Source organism: Mirounga angustirostris, unplaced genomic scaffold, assembly GCF_029215605.1.
Source record: "Mirounga angustirostris isolate CCGP_5_RB_7025 unplaced genomic scaffold, mMirAng1.0.hap1 SCAF_9, whole genome shotgun sequence".
Classification (NCBI taxonomy): Eukaryota; Metazoa; Chordata; class Mammalia; order Carnivora; family Phocidae; genus Mirounga; species Mirounga angustirostris.
The window spans coordinates 78678647-78701764 of NW_026991717.1; the positions used below are offsets into that span (position 1 = coordinate 78678647).

Sequence of the window (23118 nt, forward strand, 5' to 3'; positions counted from 1 at the left end):
AGAAAATGGGAGAGACAGATACAAAATTGGGCCATTCTGTGAATTTCTCTCAAAACTGAGCAAAGGAAAGAGGGAACATGTTCTGGGTCTGGTTGTGGGAAACAGGAGTAGAGAAGAGGACTGCCTTAGAATGGAAAGTCAGAAGGAAAATGCATGTTGGCACCACAGCAGAGCAGAACTCCAGAGCCCAAGGGGCAAGGTAGAAGGAGGCAGGAACTCCACGTTCCCCAGAGCTCCATGAAGATCTGCAGTCGAAGAGGTTTCCATAGCCCCATGAGAAAGGGATACTGGAGAAGGAGATAATGTCTCAGAAAATCTTGGTATCTTGTACCTCCTTCCCTAGATATAGCAAAAAGGATATATCCAAATACCTGCCTTTCAAGAGTTGAAATTTATTGCAACACAGTGCTGGTCTCCACAGTTCTGGGCAATCAGCAGATGCAATTTTGAATACCTAACACTGGCTAGGGCAAAAGCTATGCAGGGAATCCTTTATTCCCTTGGACTATATATATATATATATATATGTTTCACAGTCTCCTCCTTTTATTCTCTCAGTATGAAGACTCCCCCATCCCTCCCTGAAGAAAACAGGAGAAAAATAGGCAGTGGCTGATTTCTCCTCTTTGCAGTAAATATGGTAACTTTTTCAGAGACTAGTAGGATTACCTTCTGCCATTTATTCTGGGAGTTAGCCTTTCTAATATTCTGAGGGTTTTGTTCCCTTCCTTAAACTCAATCCCCTCCTTCCCTGTCATTAATAAACTGTCGTAAATCCAAGCTCTCTAAACACCTTGGAGAGCCACATCGAGGTGATGAGGGAGAGAAGCAGAAAAATGTTCACCTTTAGTCCAGAAGGCTGACCTATATAGCCTGCAGAGTTTCAATATAGATCAAATACATGCTGGTTGCTACATTCTTAAAGGGTCTCATGACTGCCTGTCTATCTCACCAATAGTTAATATCGAACTGAATGATAAGCACCAGAGAAATCATGTGAAAGTAGTTTTACGAGTAGAAACTCAAAGAAGACATTTATGATCTAATATTCCCTGCATCCTCCCCCTTGAGCACTAGGCATATAAGCACCAGCTTCATTCAGGAAAGGGTAGCTCTTTCTGCCTGCGGGTCCTGTCCCTGTGCTACTTAAATAAACTTATGAAGTTGCACCATAAAACATATCAAGAATTCTTTCTTGACCTTTGTGCCAATGACCCCACCACAGAGGCAATGTGGAAACTCTTTCCCTTTTATTTGTTATTGGAAAATTTTAAGCAATTGTATGGTTCAAATTTTCATTTTTAAAGAATCCCTTATCCTTCATGAGCAAAAGAGCTTTGTGCCTTCTAAGATGTCTCTAGCCATGGATTCACACTGATGTCTCCTATAAGTTAGAAAACAAGAGAAAAGAAAATCTGTTTTTTGAAGCCTGAGGTTTCTTTTTTGCCACAATAAATTCTTGGCTAACATGGTTACTTTCCCCCTAACTTCCTGTATAGCAATTTCTCTCATTGCCCCATCAGCTGAGAGTCTAAAATGTCAGGAAAGCAAAGAGAAAATTGAATCAGACGTTCTCTTTTGCTGGAATGGAACTTTAGCAGATGTTAGGATAGCTAAAGTTCTGGGTAGCCTGTCTGCCAGGTGTACAAGTATATCGGAACAAAACAAAAACTAAATCGTATATGCAGGTGCTGAAGGGCTTTGTTTTAATAGGAAAAGAAATGTTCCATCAGAGTGCTAATTGTATGGATTCCATTTTTTCTGGCATCAAAATTCAAAATTACCTTTGAAATTGTAGAGACTATATTGCAGTCATTCTGTATTTCAAAGTAAATACCACGTGTATGGACAGAATAGGTTCTGTGCGGGGCGCCTGGGTGGGTCAGTCGACTGTCCAACTTTGGATTTTGGCTCAGGTCATGATCTCAGCGTTGTGAGATGAACCCCAGGTTGGGCTCCATGCTGTGTGTGGATCCTGCTTAAGATTCTCTCTCCCTCTCCCTCTGCAACTTCCCCTTCCCTGACCTCTCTCCCTCTCTTAAAAAAAAAAAAGCTTCTCTCTATATAGATTGGTACATTTGCATACGCCATTACTATGGCTAAACTGAAGGACATCCAAAACCTGGAGAAAATCCTACCAAATGAATAGAATTGGACATATTTGAATATATAATAGGTCCCGCGTGTCAAACCTCTCAGTCATTTCCCATTTCCCATCTTGTATTATCTCAGTATATGCCTGTCTTCCCCCCAATTCTTCCCACTAGATTTTAAATCCTTTAAGGTCACACAGATTATGTACTGATTTTTGTACATAAGTTTCATAAATATTTAAAATAAAATGCATCATTCAGCACATTAGAAAAATGCTTGCTAAACGGCATTTGGTAGATTGAATACATTAATTAGAAATTTAAATGGCCACTTTCTCAGCTCTAAGTTTTAATATCCACATTATGTGCATATGGTTTGTATTATTTTGGTTAAACATATCCCTGGATGGAAAGACATCACAACTCTATAAAATGTAATAGATCACAGGATTGGTGACTTCTATCAGAAAATCAAAATAATGCTGAGAATATCTGAAATAGAGATCATGTTATTTTGCAATGTTGATTTTACAGAAGAGAAATTACCTGTGAATCCCATGGGCTGACCTCTTTTTTCCAGAAACAGTACCTTTTCAACACTTCCCACACTGTCTTCTGTCCATCCACAAACTAGTCAGGTACAAATTTTCAAATAGGAAACCAGATCGAAACTATTATTCTAGTGATGGAGCCATCATCTGTCAAACCACTGCGCTCCTTGCCTTCCAGGAGGTATTTTCTTTTTCCCCTTTCAATTCTGCCTCACTGCCTGTCATAGTGTAGTGCTCAGTACTTCTCTTGGTTTGCTTCATGCTGATGGTAAGTTGTGTGTTTATTTTAAAAATCATTTTGCAACCCTTCACATTCCAGCTCTCAACCCAGCAAGCTGTTGCCCGGCAACACTAACCGGGACGCTTCTCCTGGGCTGAAACCAGAGGCTGGCAGCAAACAAGGCCACTAGAAATCATCCTCTCACTCGGTCTGAGTCAATGACCCCAATCCAGTCAAGTGCAGGACCTTTCGAGACTCAAGTCGGTATCTTTCCTTTTCCAGTTCTTTCTTCTGTAGAAAGTTACTCTATCAATGGTTATGCCTTTGCTTTACAATTTCAGTTCCTCCTGAAGACTAGGAACACAATCTTGGAAATCATGAGTTGTTAAAAAACTGCCTACAGCAGCCCCCAAACTGATGCCAAATTGGTTCAAAATTTAAGGTAGAAATCAAAATACATTTACTACATGATCCTAATGATATTCAGGTGGATTTTTTTCCCCTTTTTCACTGCACATTAAAATCCTTTGGAGAGGCTTCTGTGTTTCTGGTTTTTAAAAAAATGCTAATACTCAAACCGCAGGTTCAAGTGAAAATCTTTAGGGAGGGGCTTCCAGGTATCAGTATTTTTAGAAGTATCTCAAGTTTTTGCTAGTATGTGCAGCTATCGTTGAGAACAACTCTGCCAAGCCGTGCTTCTCAGACTTTTACATGCATATGAATAATCCAGGGATCCTACACTGAGGATTCTGATTTGGTAGATCCGGGGTAAGACCTCAGAATCTATGGTTTAGTGGATCCCGGGAAGAACCTTAGACCACATTTTAAGTAGCAAGGAACTAGAGCTATGAGAACATTGACAGGAGTTAGTAATTGGTTAATATCACCTAAAGGGCCCCTGAATGGATGGATGTAAACATAGAGAAAGGTCTCTAAACATAGAGAAAGGTATCTGTCCTCAGCCCTATCTGGTTCAGTATTCTGCAATGAAGACACAGAAGGGTTTTAGGATTCAGAGGATGCCAACAGGAAGAGCAAGCAAATTGGATTACACAAATAAGTTCCAAAGTAACTGTATCTGCAGCTATGGGCCGTACTAATAAGATAACATTTAAAAGGGACAAATGAAAAGAAGTCCTCTTTTTAGGTCCCACTCCCCCCCACCCCAAGGAAAGGTCTAAGTACAGAATTGGAAAACCTGGCTTACCAACAACATTCTGAGAAAGAATTCAGGATTCTAAATCCACAGTAAACTCAACACTTGTTTACTTACTATTCCCAACTCAACTGTGATTTTATGTCATGCTAAAAGAAATGTGTTCTTTATCATGAGGAAGTGGTGACATCACTTTACACTTAACTAGACTCACGGAACCTGAGTGAGAACAGTTTTGGGGTTCGATTTCAAAAGAACATAAACGAAGATAAGAGTGTTTGGACCAGAGTGAATAAGAGGCTGTGAAGGAAAAGCTGACTGCCGGAGAGGAGAGGAGAGGAGAGGAGAGGGGAGGGGAGGGGAGGGGAGGGGAGGGGAGGGAAGCAGAGCTCAGGGGTGACATGATGGCTGCTTGCAAACCTCTGAGATGAGCCTCTAATTGGAAAAAGGAGCTGGCTTGTTCTAACAGTGGATATAAACACTGAGATATTTTTGCTCATTGTGCAAGGGTCAAATTCAGAAGAAACAGGGCTCCTCATGAAACTCTGTATTTTCTATCACTGAAGCAATTTAAGAATGTTCTGGATAATTACTCGATATCTTGAACTATAGAGCAGTACAGGGGTTAAGTAAGATTTTTAAGCTGCTGTATTTTGAAGTATTCTGTGTTGTCATTATAGAAGAAAGCAAACTCAGAATACTTAAAACTTCACTGTTCTTCTACCCTGACATTTCAGATGTCATATTTCAACTCAACTATGATATACATTCATAAGTGAAATTTTAATTTTATAATTGAGATATACAGGAAACACTTCAATTGGAGGGGACAAATAAACAGCTGATTTTTGAGCACCTGTAATGCCAATATTCTTGCTAAAACTTCTCAGCAGTTTCTTTCTACAAATTACCATATTTTAGAGAAAATTCTATTCGTTTTATCTTACTCGCTATGAAAATAAACAATTCCTTTCCTGGTGGTACGTCTTTTCAAATATTATCTCATTTGGATTTTGAAATACATGTATATGTACACATACATACATAATAAAGAATTCACTCTATTAGATTAAAAAGAAAATCACTGCTCACAATTTTAAAGTTCCTTATTATTGAATGAAGTGCATGGCTTAGAAAAAAAAAAAGTAAACGTAAGTAACTCCAGAATTTCAAGTGGGGATTATTAAACCCCGTGGAAGTTCGAACCCACATAATTCACTTTAGTTTACCAATCGTGATAGAATTTCCTGGGACTCAGTCAAGCCTTTTGAAGCAGTTCACCAGCTCGTCCCCTCACGTCTCCCCCGTGCTGATATGTCTGACAGTGGTGCTAATATGTTGACAAATCAATCTATTCATTAATATTCAGCAGGCTTGCTGGATCTGCAATCCTCATAAACTGTTACAAACAGAGTTTAATTATTAAAATGACAATTGTCTTTCTTTTGTTTCTTACACCATTGGATTTCTGGGTCTCGTCTACCCGAGGCTTATTTTCAACGGGGTTATTTTTTGTTTTGAACAATATGTAGTGCAAGAGGGACCTACAGCTGGTTCCTTTTCATGGTAAAGTGCTACTTCCAACTTAAGTGTTTAGCGTTCTGGAACACTGTTCATTTTGAAAACATACCATGTGGTATTCTTGGTGCTAGGCTTTTATTTAGCTTTGCTTTGTGTTTGTACTGGCTGTATTTTTCATCTTCAATTTCTGGGGGAAAAACACACTTGTGACCAATTTTATTTGAATTAACCACAGTGAATGGTAAAAATTGCTTTTAAAGTAAAATTGGGATGCTTTGATAAATTTAGTGGTATATTATGATAGCTAGTCCATGACTCGAGATGCCATATATTGTACACTGTGCATAAATCTCACCAAAGGACTGAGACTCACTGGAAGAATAAATTACAGCTATGCTTATTAGGGAAAGGAGGAGACAGAAATACTAACCTTGAGGCTAATCGAGTACACAAGTGGAAAAACCCTATGTCACTGGGGCATCATCATGATTTGATCATTCTGAACTGAAGACAAGCTATAGGATTCATAGCAAGGGGTTTCCTCCCCCCTCCCCTTATATGTGGAATGTGAAAGCTTCATGTCAGCTCTTAATTCTTGATAATACCAACTAACCATGTGACTCTGAAGCTGAGCAGTAACAACACAGCAGGTGATTTGAGAGTAGGTGCTTCTTCAGACTTCACCTGTGAATACAGAACATGATCTCTGTCTGCAGGGGGTGGGGGCTCATTGTGAGACGATTTCCAAGGTTGCCTCTGTGTTGATTACTGCCTGCTTGCCTCCCTAATGGCACATAAAGGAATATCAAAACTCAGAAGAAAAAAAAAATAGTAATTTCTCTGGTGATCTTCACAGTCTATTACTAACCTTCCTCAGATTTACTATGTGTCTCTAATTGAACACATTGATTCAGTTTGATGATGGAAATGTACTTTTTACTCTAATAAATGCTTTCCCATTGCTGCAGGTTTGTCAGAGTTCTGGTGAGATGACTTGCACTGGAACAAATATGATATCTCACTCTACCAGCTATACAATCCACATCACTCAGTTATCTATGTCACTTCCCTTCTTCCTCTAAGAGTAAAATCTTGGGAAAACAAAAGCTGCCTACTAAAGTCATACATAAGAAAGAACAGTTTAAGATGTATGTTATGATTCTGAGCAACTGAAAGAATTTAGGAAAAGAGAATTTGTTTGACTTTCACACTTGAAAATTCTCCTTTGTGTGGACACAGGTTTAGAGAGTGAAGGTTATGTCTTCTTCATCTGCCCAGTCACGATGCAAGGGTTGGTGTTAAGGAAAAGGAAGCATAACCCTCACTCTTCAGTGAATGATACTTATATATAAAATATTACATATACTGTCTGTGTATTTAAAATTTTAGACATTTTTAGACCAGGCACAGAAGAATTATATAAAAGGTTGTACTCCATTTATTTCTGGAGCATTCTTTCCCCCCTCACACTTTTGTTCATTTTTATTATTTTTTATATATTTTTTTAAGTAGGCTCCATGCCCAGCATGGAGCCCAACATAGCACTTGAACCCACGACCCTGAGATCAAGACCTGAGCTGAGATCAAGAGGCGGGCGCTTAACTGACCGAGCCACCCAGGCGCCCCACTTTGATTATTTTGTAATAAAAGTATTGCATGCACTTGGTAGAAGATCTAAATTAATCAGGAAAAGGAGTTCAAAATGAAAAGTAAAAACCTCACATCTCATTATGAGACCCACTCTCCAGAGATTACCTCTTTTAACTACTTAAAAAAAAAAAAATTCTTCTGATTTAAACCAGCGCTACTCAGAGGAGGTCCATGGATCACTGTAAATCTGTGAACTGTTTATTGGTCTACAATGAGATAAGTATAGAAAGTAAGACTAAGTCTTTGGAAACTTTTATAGCAATATGATATTGCTGTCACATTTATTTTATTTTACAAAGTACTGGTCCATATGTTTGGAAATTAAGATAAAATAAAACTGGTCCTTTATCACAGAGTTTGAGAAGAATCACCTTAAAAAAGAAAACAAAACAAACAGATTCCTTTCCATTAAGGACAATGAATCATCTTATTTTTTTCTTGACCTTATTGTCCTCCTTCCCCCAAGTAATGAGATTATCCTAAGTTAATGTACTGGCCACCTTTGTAATTTAGAACAGTGCCTGGCACACAATATGAGATATCTATCACAATACATATACGTAATATTTATTCACAAGTATTAATTCTTAAGATTAAATTATATATTAAATCATACACAGGTAAATTTGTATGACTCTGTCCGTTCACCTAGGCAGAATCTTATATGAACTCTGTGAAAGCTATGGCTCTTAGAGTTCTCTTTACCTCTTCTCTGTTCTCCTCCTTCTCAGGATTGCAGATGTTTCATTATTTACATTCTTTTGCATAAGTATAATAAAGTCAGACATGCTTGGTCTAAAGGTTATCTAAAATTTTAAATTAATATGTGGAATAACTTATATGTAACTATTATGAACTATAAGATTATAATCCCTGCCTCCTATTCCCTATAACCTATAATATAAAATTTCCAAGCCTATGTCCATTCAAAGGAGAATTTTCATGTGTTAAAAGGATTCTCTTATCCCACATTCCTTTAATTGCTCAAAATCATGGCACATGTTAGTTTATTATGTATTGTATATAACTTTATTATACAACTTTCTGTATTTCCTGGAGTTTATATGTTTTCTTTTTTATTCTTCACAAAAGAAACTGGTCAAGAAGTTTTTCTATTCTTACTACTTTCATGACAATGTATATTGAAATACATTTAACATTTGGAAAAAATTACATGTCCTGATATTAAATATCTGATAAAGAAAATGTGAATGCAAAAAGAGGTTGGGAATTAGAGAGGAGTTTTATAGTTTATTTAAATTTAAATTCTGGGAATTTATTTAAAAAGTTTTTTAGAAAAAAAAATTTTAGAGCACTGTTCAGCTGTTAGGTCTTTCAGAGGATCAGGGCTCTGGAGCAGCGTTTTTGGAAGTGTGATCCGTGGACTTTTTACATTCTCAGGGCAGGATTGCAGCTTATGGGGGTGGAGCCTGGGAATCTCCATTTTTAACTAGCTCCTCTGATGAAAGGGTGGCATGCCAAAGTTAAAAAATGCCTGCTACAGACTTAGAGCTAGACTATGACAGGTTGTTTAAAATGAGCCATAATCAAGAAGGTTCTTCGGCAAAATTATTAGAAATCCCTTTCCTTGCAAATATTCCTGTGTTCTATTAGCTAGTTTTTCCATTTCCCATTTCTAAGCCTTACACCCCTGGTATCTACTTCTTAAGTCATAGACAGAGTCTTGTTTGCAATTTTCTGATGTTTTGGCAATGTCCATCCAAGATTTACCCTTATTATTGTACCAGATGTGCCAAACATGGAGAATAGCCTGGTCTATCCCTTGTTCTTTTGGAATTGCTAAAAATGCAATGAAAGGAAGGGCACATTGACACATGATAAAGTAAGGCATCATTTTCCTTAAGTTTCATCTGATTATCTAAAAAATGTTTAAGTGGAAATGGGCTGCTCTTTCCATAAGATAAAGTAAATTTGCCTAATCAAGTACATATTTTAAAACAGGTACACAAGTCCTTTCAAGGAACTGAGAAAGGTCATAGGATGGATGTGTTGAGGGCCAAACTGAACTCAGCATGTGATAAAGCTAGAGGTGGGAGTGAGGCCATGTGTAATCACTGATGGGTAATAATGGATAAACTGGATGATGTCAAATGCCCATCCAGTAGTCACAATGATGAAATGAAACGAGGAAATGAAACAAATACACAACGCTGGCTTAGAATGAACTGTAATGTTCTCAAACTCCCATCTCATGATTACCTCAAGTCTTCTCTTGTGCAATTATTTGTAATATGATTCATTCTGGAGGGTTTTATTGTATACATGCATTCTTATTTAGTTATATTTGTACAACTGTATTTATAATGTGTGTATTTGGTTCTATATATAAATAACTATATATAACTGTAATTAAATATATGTTTAGTTACATATATAACTTTATATAATTATATACATGTGTGGGTATAACTAAATACACATATAAAGACAGATACAAAGATCATGTAAAGTGACTGGAAAACAGAAAGTGTTCATATATTTAAGGTACTCTATCTATGTCAATCACTGTGCTAAGCACTTTGCAGTATAATTTCATTTAATACTTAATATAACCCAGTGAATTAGGAATTACTGTCACCATATTTCAGACAAGAAAACTGAGACCTAAGAGAGTAAGTAACTTGGATGGGGTCACCGTTACACTAAGTGGAAGAGCTCTCAACTCAGGTCATTATCACAACATGATCTTGTTTCCCTGTATTTTAAGACATTATTGAAAATTGTGTTGCTACTGTAGCTCTAAGCTGGTGAAAGCATATTAAAATTTAATGTGACAGCATGGCAAAATCCATTAGAAGGATAATCAAGAGGCTGTAAATGTAGTAGATAAGAGCATCTACCTTGGAGCCAGCTGACAGGATTTGCACCCTGGCCCCACTCAGGCAAATCACTTAACCCTCTATACCACTTCGTCTTTCAAATGGAAACAATTATAGTATCTACTCAAAGGCTGGGGATGATTAAATGAGTTCATATATGTAAAGTGCTTGGCTATAATGCAAATGTCGTAGAAGTGTTAGCCACTATTATTTTTTTCTTTGAAAGTTTAATTTTATTATCTCCCTTGTACCTGTAACATTTGGTGAGTTAAGTTTTCCTCAAATTTTTTCTCATTTTTCAAATCATACCTTGATTCACAAAAAAATCTATTTTTATAATGGACATCTGTTAATGCTTTTGTGTTTGTTTTTAGCCTACTATCCTTTCCCTGCAGGAGCTTACTCTCCAAACTGGAGAGGCTCTCCATCATCCATATGGCCAATCAAAGCCACACTCCTGCGGTGACAATGGGATTGTTCCCAGGGTATTACAGGATTTAAGCAGAGCCAATCAGTGCCCCTTTTAGAGACTCTATGGCTACTGAGAGATAATTATTCTTCCACTCTGAGATCATGTACAATGAGTAGCATGTAAAGCCTGGGGCTGCCGGGGATCACTTGGCATCACATGAAGAGTCACCTGAGAAGGAAGCCATCATAAAGTAAAGCGGAGATGATGAGAGATGGAGAAGTAGGACACTTGAACCACCGGATCCAAAGAGACGAGGTTCATCTTTTCGACTTCCCAGTTGTGTGAGTCAATAAATTATCTTCTGCTTAAGTTAGTTATAGGTTTCTATTATTTGCATACAAGAGTCCTGATTAATTAATTCACTGCTAAATTATTAGTAAGCACATCTCCAGAATGCTAGTACTCGGCTTATTCTATCATCATAGCAAAAATAATGAATGAGTTTAAAATATTCTCTATAGGGTCCTAAACATCAACCCATAAGAAAGAAGCACCCTTTCATGTACAACAATGTATGATATAAAGAATGGAGGCAAATAATTTCAAATCCAAGTCCTGCCACTGTGTGACTTTAGGCAAGGCACTTAACCTTTCCGGTTTCTGTCTATTACAGAGACTAAAACAAGTTACATATTGGAGGATTGTTGGGAGGTTCAAGTGGCACAATGATAACTCCAGCACTCCAATACATAGTATTATATTGTATCAGGTACATTTCTATACTAACAGAAAAAAATGCATGACCCAGGAATTTTTTTCATTCTGACCCATCTATGTATGCTACAAGGACCCTACAACTTTCTTTTTTCTTTTGCGTTTTCATGCCAAGAAAAAAAAAAATACAACTACAAATATGTCTGAAGAATCCTTGGGAAACATGCACATCAGTTTGCATATAATTTCTAAAATTATACAATCAATTCTTGGTTACCCGCCAGAGCAATTGCTTAGAGCTTAGTGTTATAGCCTCCTCCTAAATCAAAATCCTTGGTTCACCCCACACCTGCCTTTGTAGATGCTTTTCACATCCTTTATTTCATTCAGTCTCTGTTACAACCTCATTATGTAGGCAGGAACCAAAGCTCAAAGAAGGTTAAGTGATGGCTAATGAGAATGGCAGATAGGATGATAAACCCAACTGCTTGACTACTGTTCCTTACCTTTGATTTTAGAGTCACTGAGGTGCTTAGATTTTTATTTCCTTGTATCCGGATGGTAGTCTGGTGTGGTTTAAAGTATACTGTGACTAAAAATTCACTAATATCAGTTGTGACCATCCTTTACCAATACTAGCTTGCTTGTGTATTTATCAGCTCCTATGTGATTAAAATTATGTCGTACCAGCCCGTTATTACTTTTCATGAGGGAATTATTTGTTCTCAACAAGATAGTGGGATAGACTCCAGGCCAGTAACTACTTCTGTAACACTCCAGCTAATATTAGGACATCTTCAACTAACTTCTTTATATTTGACTATTAGTTCTGTTCATACACCAGCAGCTAGGTAACTCATTTGCCATCCAGAGCCTCAACTGGCAGGCAGTGACAGCTCTTGTGCTTCACAGGCCAGGATGAGTCGGAAGAAGATACTGAGGAGAGAGGCCAGTTAGTTCCCAACTGATACCTGAGTCATTTAGAAAAGTGAGGGGCTATCTGAGCTGGCCTCCACTTCACTTTGTCTGAGTGGTAGGAAATTTTTAGCACTTAGAAATATGTACAGCAAGTCAAATATGTACTTCCTGGTCAAATATAAATGCCTTTTTAAATTTCCCATGTAATTCTCTTTCTGAAATGCTACATCTCTTTCTTTGCAAATTTTGTGCACACACATATATGGGGTTTCCCAACTACAGTTCCTTGAGGCATTAATATTTAGGTCTCTGGTCTCTACTATCAGTGATAATTAAACATTCACAGTCTGTGACTGTTCGATTCCGGCCTCAGTAGGCTGTATCAACACGGCTAGGCCAGCACATTTCCACGGTACCAGAGAGAGGGCATCATTTATTCCACTACTCCAAGAAAAAGATTTTAAAATGTGGAGGCTATTTTCCCAATGTCCTATTCCTGCATAACAGGAAAATGTGACTGGCTTCAGAGGTATTCCCAATTTGCACTGCGGTAACAATATCAAGTCATTTTACTGGATTTCTGGACTGCAGGTATCAAGCATAATGGTTAACCGTATTTAAAGGTAGTGTTTCCTAACAAGGATACTGGTCACGAGGTTATTTGATAATTCCACCTTTCTGCCTTCTGGAATGGAAACATAATGATACTTTTGCTTTTTGTCTCTGTTAAATTATCCTAAATATTTCATTAGTGCTTTGGCTACATGATAGTTCTTTTGTAGGTCACAGATTCCTTTAAGATATATCCATCCAGCTATGATTTACAACTAATTAGAGGATGTTAAAGGTTGTTGCTAATAGTAACTCAAAGCCCTGATAATGGATAGCTCTTGCCATTTAATACCAACAGTAGTCTAAGAACTTAATTACCTGAGGCAGTTTATCTACATTCTTTTCCAATTTCTACATCATCACATTCAGTAACAGGTATTGAACAGATGTTTATCTATGACTGTATTTGCCTTTTTAAGTGGCGAAAAATCTGAACAAACTTAGAACTAGACATGGCCTAAAAACTAAAGAAGGACCGGTCATTAACCGGTGGTGGTTAAAGAATGTATGCGCAGATTGTCTGGGTATAAATTCTGGCTCTGCCACTTACTAGCTCTGTGATTTTGGCCTGTGGTGTCCCTTCTTTTGCCTCAGTGCTCTTACCTGAAACCCAGGTGTAACAGTAAAACTTATCTTACAGGGTTGTTGTGAGAATTAAAGAAACTCCAAAGTACGTTCATCGGGTTATTCTATTCCGCAGCACTGGGTGTGCCATTTTCTCTGCCCTGATTGCCCCTCCCACTTTTAAAACTCTTTCTAAGAAGAAGGAAAGTTTTTTTTTAAGAGTTTAACTTTAAATAATGCAGCACTGCCAAGGCAATCTATCCTAAAGAAATCAATCAGAGATACACATAGAAATTATATATAAGGATCAAATAGGAACAACCTAAAAATATAATACCAGGGAAATCGCTAAAGAAAATACCATATATATTCTAACGTCACACGAAGGAAATCAGCACACAAAGAACTGGCATACTAATATATAATATGATAATTAAAATATCACTATCATCATAAAGTTCGTGTGTCCCTAATAAAGTGCTTAATACAGAAACAGGCATATGGTTAGTAAAGATTACTCTTAAAAGAGATTAGCTGTTTCCATTACATCAACGTTTACAAGTTCTAAGGCAATATGCCAAAATAATAACAATTTCTTTTTGTTTCAGTTGTCTCTTAACATGTATCACTCAATTTCTCTATAAAATATGGACATTTCATCAGAAGATGTTTCGGTCTCCATTTCCTTTACTCCTTCCTAATCCACCTTAACAACTTGTGCCCCTACTCCAGTGGACAATTTGCAATGAACATTTATCAATTTAATAATTCACAATTGAATTAATAGTATAACATTTAAGCATTAAGCCATTATCATTTTTGAGTGGGAGATAGTACCTTCGTGAGAGATTTCCTTCCAGGGATTTGGTGGATACATGAAAGCTGCATTCTGGATTTGGTCATGTATGTCTTCATCTTCATTGAACGGGAACGTACCACTTAGGCTTACATAGATGATGACTCCAACAGACCACATGTCTAGAGAGCGGTTATAGCCCTTGTTCCTTAAGACCTCAGGAGCCAGGTAAGCTGGGGTGCCCACCACTGACCTCCGGAAAGACTTTTCTCCAATGATCCGGGCAAAACCAAAGTCGCAAAGTTTCACCTGTTGGTAATAGATGTTTGCAGAAACGGTAAGGTCACAAATGGTGTGTCTGTGTGTGTCTTAGCCCAGGTCTGTCAACGACAATTAGAATACTTCACATATATTGTATAGATTTCTCGTGCATGATAGAAGTAATAGCTATTTTCCATTTTATATATTTGAAGACAGTGGTGAAACGCTGGTACAAAAGTATATTTTCATTCCTGAAAAAATCATCTAAACATTCATCCTTCCTTCCCCCCAACACAAAACTGAGAGATAAATGTGAAAATATGTATACTCAGAAGTGGGTAATACTTTTACAAGGCAGAAAAACCTCATGCAAATCTGGAATGCAAGGGCTTATTATAAGTAAAGGTTGAAGGATCAGCATAGAGACCTGTCATATTACCTACGATGATCCTCAAAATCAGCTCTGCTTGGGAACCTAGACAGAACCTGAAGAGGTCAGGGAAGCAAGGCGGATAGCCGCCTTAGGTCACTTCGGATAGCAGATTCCCTGGGGAGACGTGCAGTAGTTTTCCATCCTCTGAGTTGAGGAAAAGCAGAAACGTTTGCCCTTGCCCCTCAGAACAACACTGAACTTCACCGTCCCTGGGACTCTTCAGTGTTCTCCTCCCTCCCTGGCCAGTGTTTTCAGCACTGCCTGGGGCTGCCAGTGTCCCAGGCTCTGTCTACACTACCAGCTGAACAAGCACAATGAGGAGGCTCTGCACGTGTTGCACTCAGGCAGGCTGAACTGAGAAGCCAGAGTAACAAAGCTGCAGTCCCCAAGATCGAAGAAGGAGACAAATGGATGAAAACGAACAGGTAAAACATGAAACAAATAAAGCTTTTGAGGAAAAAATCCTGCAGGGGAGCCGGCTGCCATCAGCTGGCTTTGCCGAGAGAGGCTTTCATACTTGCCTGGGGGAAAGGATCTGCCGATGCCAGCAACACGTTTTCTGGTTTGAGGTCACAGTGAACGATATTTTTAAAGTGAAGATGCCGCAAAGCCACAAGTATCTAGAGACAAGAAAATCATCAAAATAATCTTATTTTGGTCTATGAGTTTATTTCTAAATGTCTTCTACTGGGACATAAATTGGAAGGGCCACGAGAAAACCCACAATGAACAGTTAAGCCTCTTTACACCAAGACGCTGAAATGAGCTCAATTCACAGGGCAGGTTTCTAAGGAAACGAGAGCAGAAAGAGTAGCATATGATGGTATTGATACAGCAACCAAGACAGGTGTAGATAACAGATGTCAGTAATATCTTCCAGGGAGACCCATTCTTGAATAGTTTCAAAGAACCAGGACTCAGTCACTGTGCAATTGAAAGTTTCATGAGTAGTTTTAATACATGGGCCCACAGACGCATGACTCACTTGGTATGCTGGACTCTGGAAACCACAGATAGAAACGAAATAATACAACAAGCCCCCACCACCTTTCCAAGTGTAAGTCAGACTTGGGACTCAGGGACTAAACAAGGCTAGGAAGCTGCAGTAAAACAGTGATAACATTTGATATTGAATATTATCTTTTTTTTTCTGTCTCTAATTGATTTCTTACCTGAGTAATTAAAAACTTCGTTATGTGCTCTGGCAACCTGCCCTTTTCACTTGACAAGATCATCTCCAGCATGTCTCCATGGAGTTTTTCCATAACAACAAACACTCTTTCAGGCGTCTCAAACATACACTCCAAATTTACAACACCAGGGTGATGAAGGTTCTATTAAAGATAAATAAAGCACTTGAAGAAAATGAGTTTTTTGATACTGTTTGGCAAGCTCACTGATTATATAAAACTGTTCAAGCTTAAAGCTATGGAAAAACCTACACTTCAGATTTTTAACATTTCTAAATTCCACATGTGCTGCCTTATATTTTTGAAATTATAATGTCTCCAAGAAATATATCTTTACTTTCTATGCAGAGTGAAATTATTTTTTTCTATGCTGAAAAACCTAAGTTCCAGCAGAGTGAATTGCTAATTAGGTTTTAATTAGAATGCCATATTGAGAAATCTGTAATTTCTCAGGATCATCTCCAATATTAAGCATACCACCCTAAATAAGCATACTAGGCCATCTCTACACACTTGATAGAAAGTTAATGTAGACAAGATGAAATCTGTACTTGCAGCGCATCAGATGGCACTGAGGAAGCACATGAGTCAAAACCTTTTGGAATTGTTCTGCTAAGAGAAGCTGCAGTAGTTGCTACCAACACTCCTATACAGAGTGAAGATTGCCAGGAAAACAGCAAAAAAAAAAAAAAAAAAAAATTATTGAGCCCATGTTTTGTTCGGTACCCATGCCACGTGATAGTCCTGCGTGGTTCTCAAGCACTCAATAAATATTTCCACAATAAAGCGATGGCTAATGAGAGGATGCATTCGGCTTGACATGTTAATTGTCACATATGTCAAGTAAAATTACTCTTAACATTAGATGGACCCTTGTGAGGATGTTTCAGTCTGAATGTTGCTGTGGGGTCATCAACAAAGCCTTCGATCATCTGACCTTTATTTTATTTTTCTTCTGTGCGCAACAACAAAAAATCCTAACATTAAAAGAACTATTATACATTCCTGGGGCGCCTGGGTGGCTCAGTTGATTAAGCCACTGCCTTCGGCTCAGGTCATGATCCTGGAGTCCCGGGATCGAGTCCTGCATCGGGCTCCCTGCTCGGCGGGGAGTCTGCTTCTCCCTCTGACCCTCCCCCCTCTCATGTGCTTTCTCTCTCTCATTCTCTCTCTCCCAAATAAATAAATAAAATCTTTAGAAAAAAAATAATAAAAAAAATAAAAGAACTATTATACATTCCACTTACATTTCAGCGAGAAACAGAAAAAAAAAAAATCACCATGAACACAAACTACCTAAAGAAAAAATCAGGCACTAACTGAAATGTACTAACAGCTGGACAGAGAAAAAAAAATAAATGATTTTAGAAAAAAAATTCTCCTTCAGAGATAAAAGTGCACGTAAAACGAAATTTTCACAAACTTCTTGAAACCTGAGACGGCTCGCTCTTTAGACTTCACAGATGGGTACTGGCTGGTGAGTAGCAGAAGGGATCGCAGGTGAGTTCTGCACGGTTGTCGTCCTCCCTCTGCCCACGGACAAGGAGAGTCTGGCGTGAACTGGATACGGAGCCTGACCAAAGCTCCCATGATGATAACCCGTCTCTCAGGACGCCCTGCCCGTACCTGGGCCATGCTGATTCTGCCTCAGACACCTGATGGGTCTTTTTGATTTTGGTGCCTTGATGCCCAATCCTGTACCATTAATGTGGTCAGGAAAGAGCAAGTTTCTGAACGTGGTCTGAACAGATGTCTACACTTCTACCCCAAAGCCTTTCACCTCCAGAGGGCTGGAGTCACTGTTCTTGAAATTGTCACACTGTTGGGCGCCTGGGTGGCTCAGATGGTTAAGCGTCTGCCTTCGGCTCAGGTCATGATCCCAGGGTCCTGGGATCGAGTCCCACATCGGGCTCCCTGCTCCTTGGGAGCCTGCTTCTCCCTCTGCCTCTCTCTCTGTCTCTCATGAATAAATAAATAAATAAATCTTTAAAAAAAAAATTGTCACACTGTTAACTGGTCAAAACTGTCTACTTCAGGATAGACTAAGCCTCTAGCTTCAGAGCTGAAGTACATGGAGAGGGAGTGAGATGAACAAAACTACTACTTTATTTGTCCTGACTGGCTACAAATAATACCGGACAGCTGCTGGGCTTTGACCATTGTGGGGGTGCCAGATCGTTAGGTGGGAGACGCTAATGAAGGACTCTGTGAGTCCATTTGATATGCAGTATGGAGGACCAGTGATAGCATGGCTCATACCTGAACCCATGCCCAGGCTGTCACATGGTCTTGAATCCCCTTCCTGGATCCAGGAGCCACACCGAGTAGAAAGCCTACCAGCCCCTGGGGTATACAGGCATCTCAGCTGCCCTCTTTTAAATCAATGATGACAGGAAAGGATTTAAGAATGACATAAGAGTCCTGCCTGAGTTACGATTCTCCTGCAACAAGTCCACTGTGAAATGTGCTAAGTGTACCTTCCTCTTTGAGTATCTTCTGAACTGATTCTTTTTTCTATTTACTCTAACTTTAAGCATTTAAGCAATATTCTGGAGAGTTTGGCTTTCTTTCTTTTTTTTTTTAATATTTTATTTATTCATTTGAGAGAGAGAGAGACAGAGCACAAGCAGGGGAAGAGGCAGAGGGAGAGGGAGAAGCAGACTTCCCGCTGAGCTGGGAGCCTGACACGGGGCTCGATCCCAGGACCCCAAGATCATGACCTGAGCGGAAGTCAGACGCTTAACCGACTGAGCCATGTAGGTGCCCCGAGTTTGGCTTTCTTAAATGACCAAGGCCTTGTTGACTGAGTGGGGAGCAGCAACGATGAATAGGAAAGCAGGAGACAGACAGAAGAAGGTAGCAATGCAAGGGGTCTCCCGCGTAGACCTAGGAAAAACTGGAGTGTGAAGAAGATCAATGAAAAGGAGGCTCAGGAAGTGCAGGGGAGAACAGAAGTGGTGCTGCTTCTGTACCCTGTCTTGGGCTATGAAGGGTGGGGAAGAAGAGGGAGTCAGGAAATGGCCAGGAAGCTCTCCTACCTAAATTAATCCAAATATACATGCAATGTTGATTCTCATGTGCTTCTACTGGCATTCCTCTATGTGAGTGAAGTCTTAAAAGTACTAACATCCTGTGTCAGTATTTCTTTTTTCCTATTCCCTATTCTACAACATGACTTAAGGAGCTCCTATATGAGGCGAGGACTTAAATGGGTTTATCTATTTGGTGTATTCCCAGAATGTTCTAGGCCAAAAGTATGGAACAGATTAATGAGATTATTCACTGTCAACTATCTTGTGCCATGTTCACTGTAAACTCTGAAGCACTCTAAAATGTCCCCTACTAACATCTTTATGAAAGGATAAGGGGAAAGTTTGCTATTTTTAATAAGGGACTTTGAATATAGTTAGGTATATAGATTTATAAAAAATTCAGTAAAAGCATTGAACTAAAAGTCATGTCTACACAACTGGTAAAAAGATGTTTTAGAAAAGTTTAGACTAATATGTTTGCTGCACGTGGCCCTTGCTCTTATAAAAACGTTTATGCTTTTCTAGGTTTGCTAAAGAATACACTGAGTGGGGGGCACCTGGGTGACTCAGTTGGCTAAGCAGCTGCCTTCAGTTCAGGTCATGATCCCAGGGTCCTGGGATCGAGCCCCGCATCGGGCTCCCTGCTCAGCGGAGAGCCTGCTTCTCCCTCTCCCTCTGCCTGCCACTCTGCCTACTTGTGCTGTCTCTCTGTCAAATAGATAAATAAAAGATAGCTTTAAAAAAAAAAATCCTTTCCAGATTCCTTTAAAAAAAAAAAAAAAGAATACACTGAGTGGTAGTTGAAAGATTTTTCCAAGAGAAAAATGACTTTTTTTTTTTCCGGCAGAGCTGATATATAACAAATTGACATTTTTAAAGTTTATCATGTGTAGTTGAGACAAGGCTATCACAGATGCTTACTCACGAGCTGTATTTTTTGCATTGACCCAAATGACCAAACTTGTTTTTATATTTGACAGTAACAAAAGAAAAGAGAATAGAAAGAATCATGCCTTATTTATCCATATTCTCCATACTATACTGATGAATACTTCTTTACCCTAGAGAAGATAGTATTTGGAGACTGGAAATAAAAAAAAAAAAATTCAAGGCCTTATTTTCTATTATAATTCATATTACCTTTTTAATTCCTTAAGGGTAACTCTAAGATAAGCTTCAACCCAAGCGGTCCATGTGACTTGTTCACAATTTTACTCTTCTATATAAAATATGAAATAGCTTTTCAACTTTTCCTACTAATGTCCAAAGTAACTGAATTAACTGAAAAGTGGCTTGATGACCACAACACTATGGCAGACTAGTGTTCAGAAGGAATTGTGCTAACTTCTCAGGCCTGCCTCAGGAACTCAGATAATAAATTTCATGGCAGAGTAATCTACTCCTGGACTCTCTGGCCATCTGTTCGTTACATTTAAGCAACTTAATTTTCAGGAAATGAAACATTTGGTCAAGTACAGGAAAGAATAGTGTCCATTCACACTTCACAGATTGATGACATATCCACAGGGTGAATATAAATTATTCTGAAGTCTGGAGGAAATACCATTTGGAGATCAAGACAAAAATTTTCCTGATTCAAGTTGCCTAGAAAATCCTTATGTAATTAATGGAAACTAGTCACTAAAAGCAAAAGCTTTTATAAAGGTTACAATATTTTATCTGAAAAAAAAAAAGAAATAAGAATTTAACTAATCCACATTTTTAGTGAATGCATACATTCTATTTATATTTTTTGGATTCATGTTAAGCAATATTTCATTAGTACTTGTATTCTTTAATTCTAATAGTGTTGCTTTATTTTAATACTCAACTCTGAAGTCCAGTATTCATTCCATATATTTAGCTGTGATAAGTTAAAGGTGTCATGTTTTCCCATTCTTTATTCTGCCTTCAGGATTATTATACTCAAACATATGAGAGGTAGGAAAAGAGGAGACTTAGAATCAACATATCTTTTTAACAGGTTATTTAGGAGCAATATAGCCTTAATATGGGGACTTCTGACTACTTTTCTATCAAACACCTGAATGATTTGGTTCATACTGAGACAGAAAGAAATAAATTTAACAATGATGAGTCCAAGGTCTAAATTCTACATGGCATGCAGAACAGAAGGAAGAATATTCCATTACACAGTGGTATTGGTGGGGACATGAGGTGCCTTTCTCAGAAGTAAAGCATTGTGGCAATGGCTTTGTTGATCCTCATTACTGCCCGTTTGCCAGGGTTGAGAGAAAAGCACACCTTCTTATCTATTTTCCAATCACATTCTCTTAAAATTTATACTCATTTAAGGACCCTCGAAATCACCATCATCTGATGCCTTATAAAGGGGAAAAAGCATGTAATTCCTGGAGAGATGCAACAAAAGTCAATGTAGAAAGCAGATGATTATAAGAAGACTCAGTAAAGATAATACCAAAATTGATAAGGGAAGCTCAGCTATCTCTCCTAAATTCCAGAATCTTATATCCAAGTGTCTTTTTTCATGTAAATGAATGATGCCAACATTGGGATCAGTGTCTTTCCATACAAACTTACTCTTGTGGTGGTGTTTCCGCTCTTGCTAAATGCCCTGCCATCTGGGTCAGAAACCTGAGAGTCATCCTAAACATTCCCTTCCCTCTCACTTCTAACAACCAGTTGGTCTCTGAAAGTTTTAGAGCTCATCCCCTTAATTTCTCTCACACTGAGAATTTCTCTCACATCCTCAACCATCAATGCCTTAGTTTGAGCCTTATCTCTTTCCTAGGGATGGGCCACAGCCTCCCAAGTGATCTCCTCTTAGGTTTTGCTCTCCTCCAGCCCACTCCTCAAAGGGCTGCCACTGTGATTGTGATTATTCCATCTTACTTCCAGTTCATAAGGGAATCACCACTAGCTTGAGGAGGAGATGTACCCTGTTAGCGTGGCACACAGGACCCTTCACCATCAACTACTTATCCTCCCCACACCCCAATATTTCCCCATCTTTTCTTCTTCTCCTACATATCTACCCTTCTCTCTAGCCACAGTAAACTATTTTCAGAACAAGTATCACTCTCTCTCTCCTTTCTACACTTTCACACATACTTTCTCTCAGCCTGAACCAGACCATTTTGCCTGGTCTGAATATTTAGCGGTCAGGCAGCTTTCATTGACTCCCATAGTCTGACTTGGGTGTCTCTCCACCCTCTTTCCTCAATCCTTGATAAATGCTCTTTCAGAACAGTTAACATGTCATACTCAGTTACTGGTGAACCTGTGTGTCTTATCTACAAGTCTATAAGCTCCATAAGGCCTATATTTTATCTGTTATATTCCTAGTCAGTATAAGCCTAGTGCCTGGTACATATTAAATGTCCCATGCAAATTTGTTAATTTGATTGAAAGACAAATTCCTGTATCTCCTTACGTTTTAGTATGTAGATAACATTCTTTAGGATTTAAATTATTTTACTGAAGAGATGATAACGCATGTCTGACATATTTGGTCAGCACATTTTGCACTGGATATGGTCTATGCTGGTATCTTCTCTTCATATAAGAATACAGTACATGAATTTTTCATTGTAAGTTCACTTGAATCTGCTAGTAAGCAATCTCAGGATTCTGATGATGACTAATATCAGAGATGCTGCCACTAGTGTGAGTTGAAAAATGATTTTCTGAAGTCTCAGGGGAATGACAAAGACCTCCTAGTGGTTTCTGGGCACCACTCCTTCAAAACATACAAGTTCTGGCCACTGCCCTGATAAATACTTCAGCATCTTTGGTAGGAAGAAACCCATAATTTTCCTGCTATTTGGGTGATTTGTATTTATTTTATATCTAGTTCTCAATAAGGAGCTATTCATAGTTTCAGCTCATTCTCAAAGGCTACTAAGCAAGAGTTATCAGCAAGAGAAGCAAAGCAGCAGTTGCTGAAGGCCACCGTCAGTATATTCCTTCTAAATTATCCCTTTCCTTCCATGCCACCACCACCGCCCCCCCCCCACCGTACATGAGTTATGAAAACCTAATTCCTAGGATTTCATTACTGTCCTGAGGATGAGAAATAAAGCAATGAAAAATGGGCTTTTCAGATAATAAGGGTCACCGTACTTCTGCCTTCTTGTGTACTCCCTTGGGACTCCCTTCTCTTTCTCCATTTTT

The 23118-nt window shown here is 38.6% G+C and overlaps 1 protein-coding gene across 3 annotated transcripts in view; it reads right to left on the bottom strand.

Annotated features, from left to right (window-relative positions):
• PRKD1 (protein kinase D1) overlaps positions 1-23118 on the bottom strand; it is a 317603-nt gene that overhangs the window by 6575 nt on the left and 287910 nt on the right. For all 3 annotated transcript variants that reach the window (XM_045900646.3, XM_064570895.1, XM_064570894.1), the window contains exons 14-16: positions 15914-16075; positions 15263-15361; positions 14089-14356 (exon numbers count right to left, since the gene is read on the bottom strand). In XM_045900646.3, the coding sequence (XP_045756602.1) occupies positions 14089-14356; positions 15263-15361; positions 15914-16075 (529 nt within the window). The remainder of the gene's footprint in view (positions 1-14088; positions 14357-15262; positions 15362-15913; positions 16076-23118) is intronic.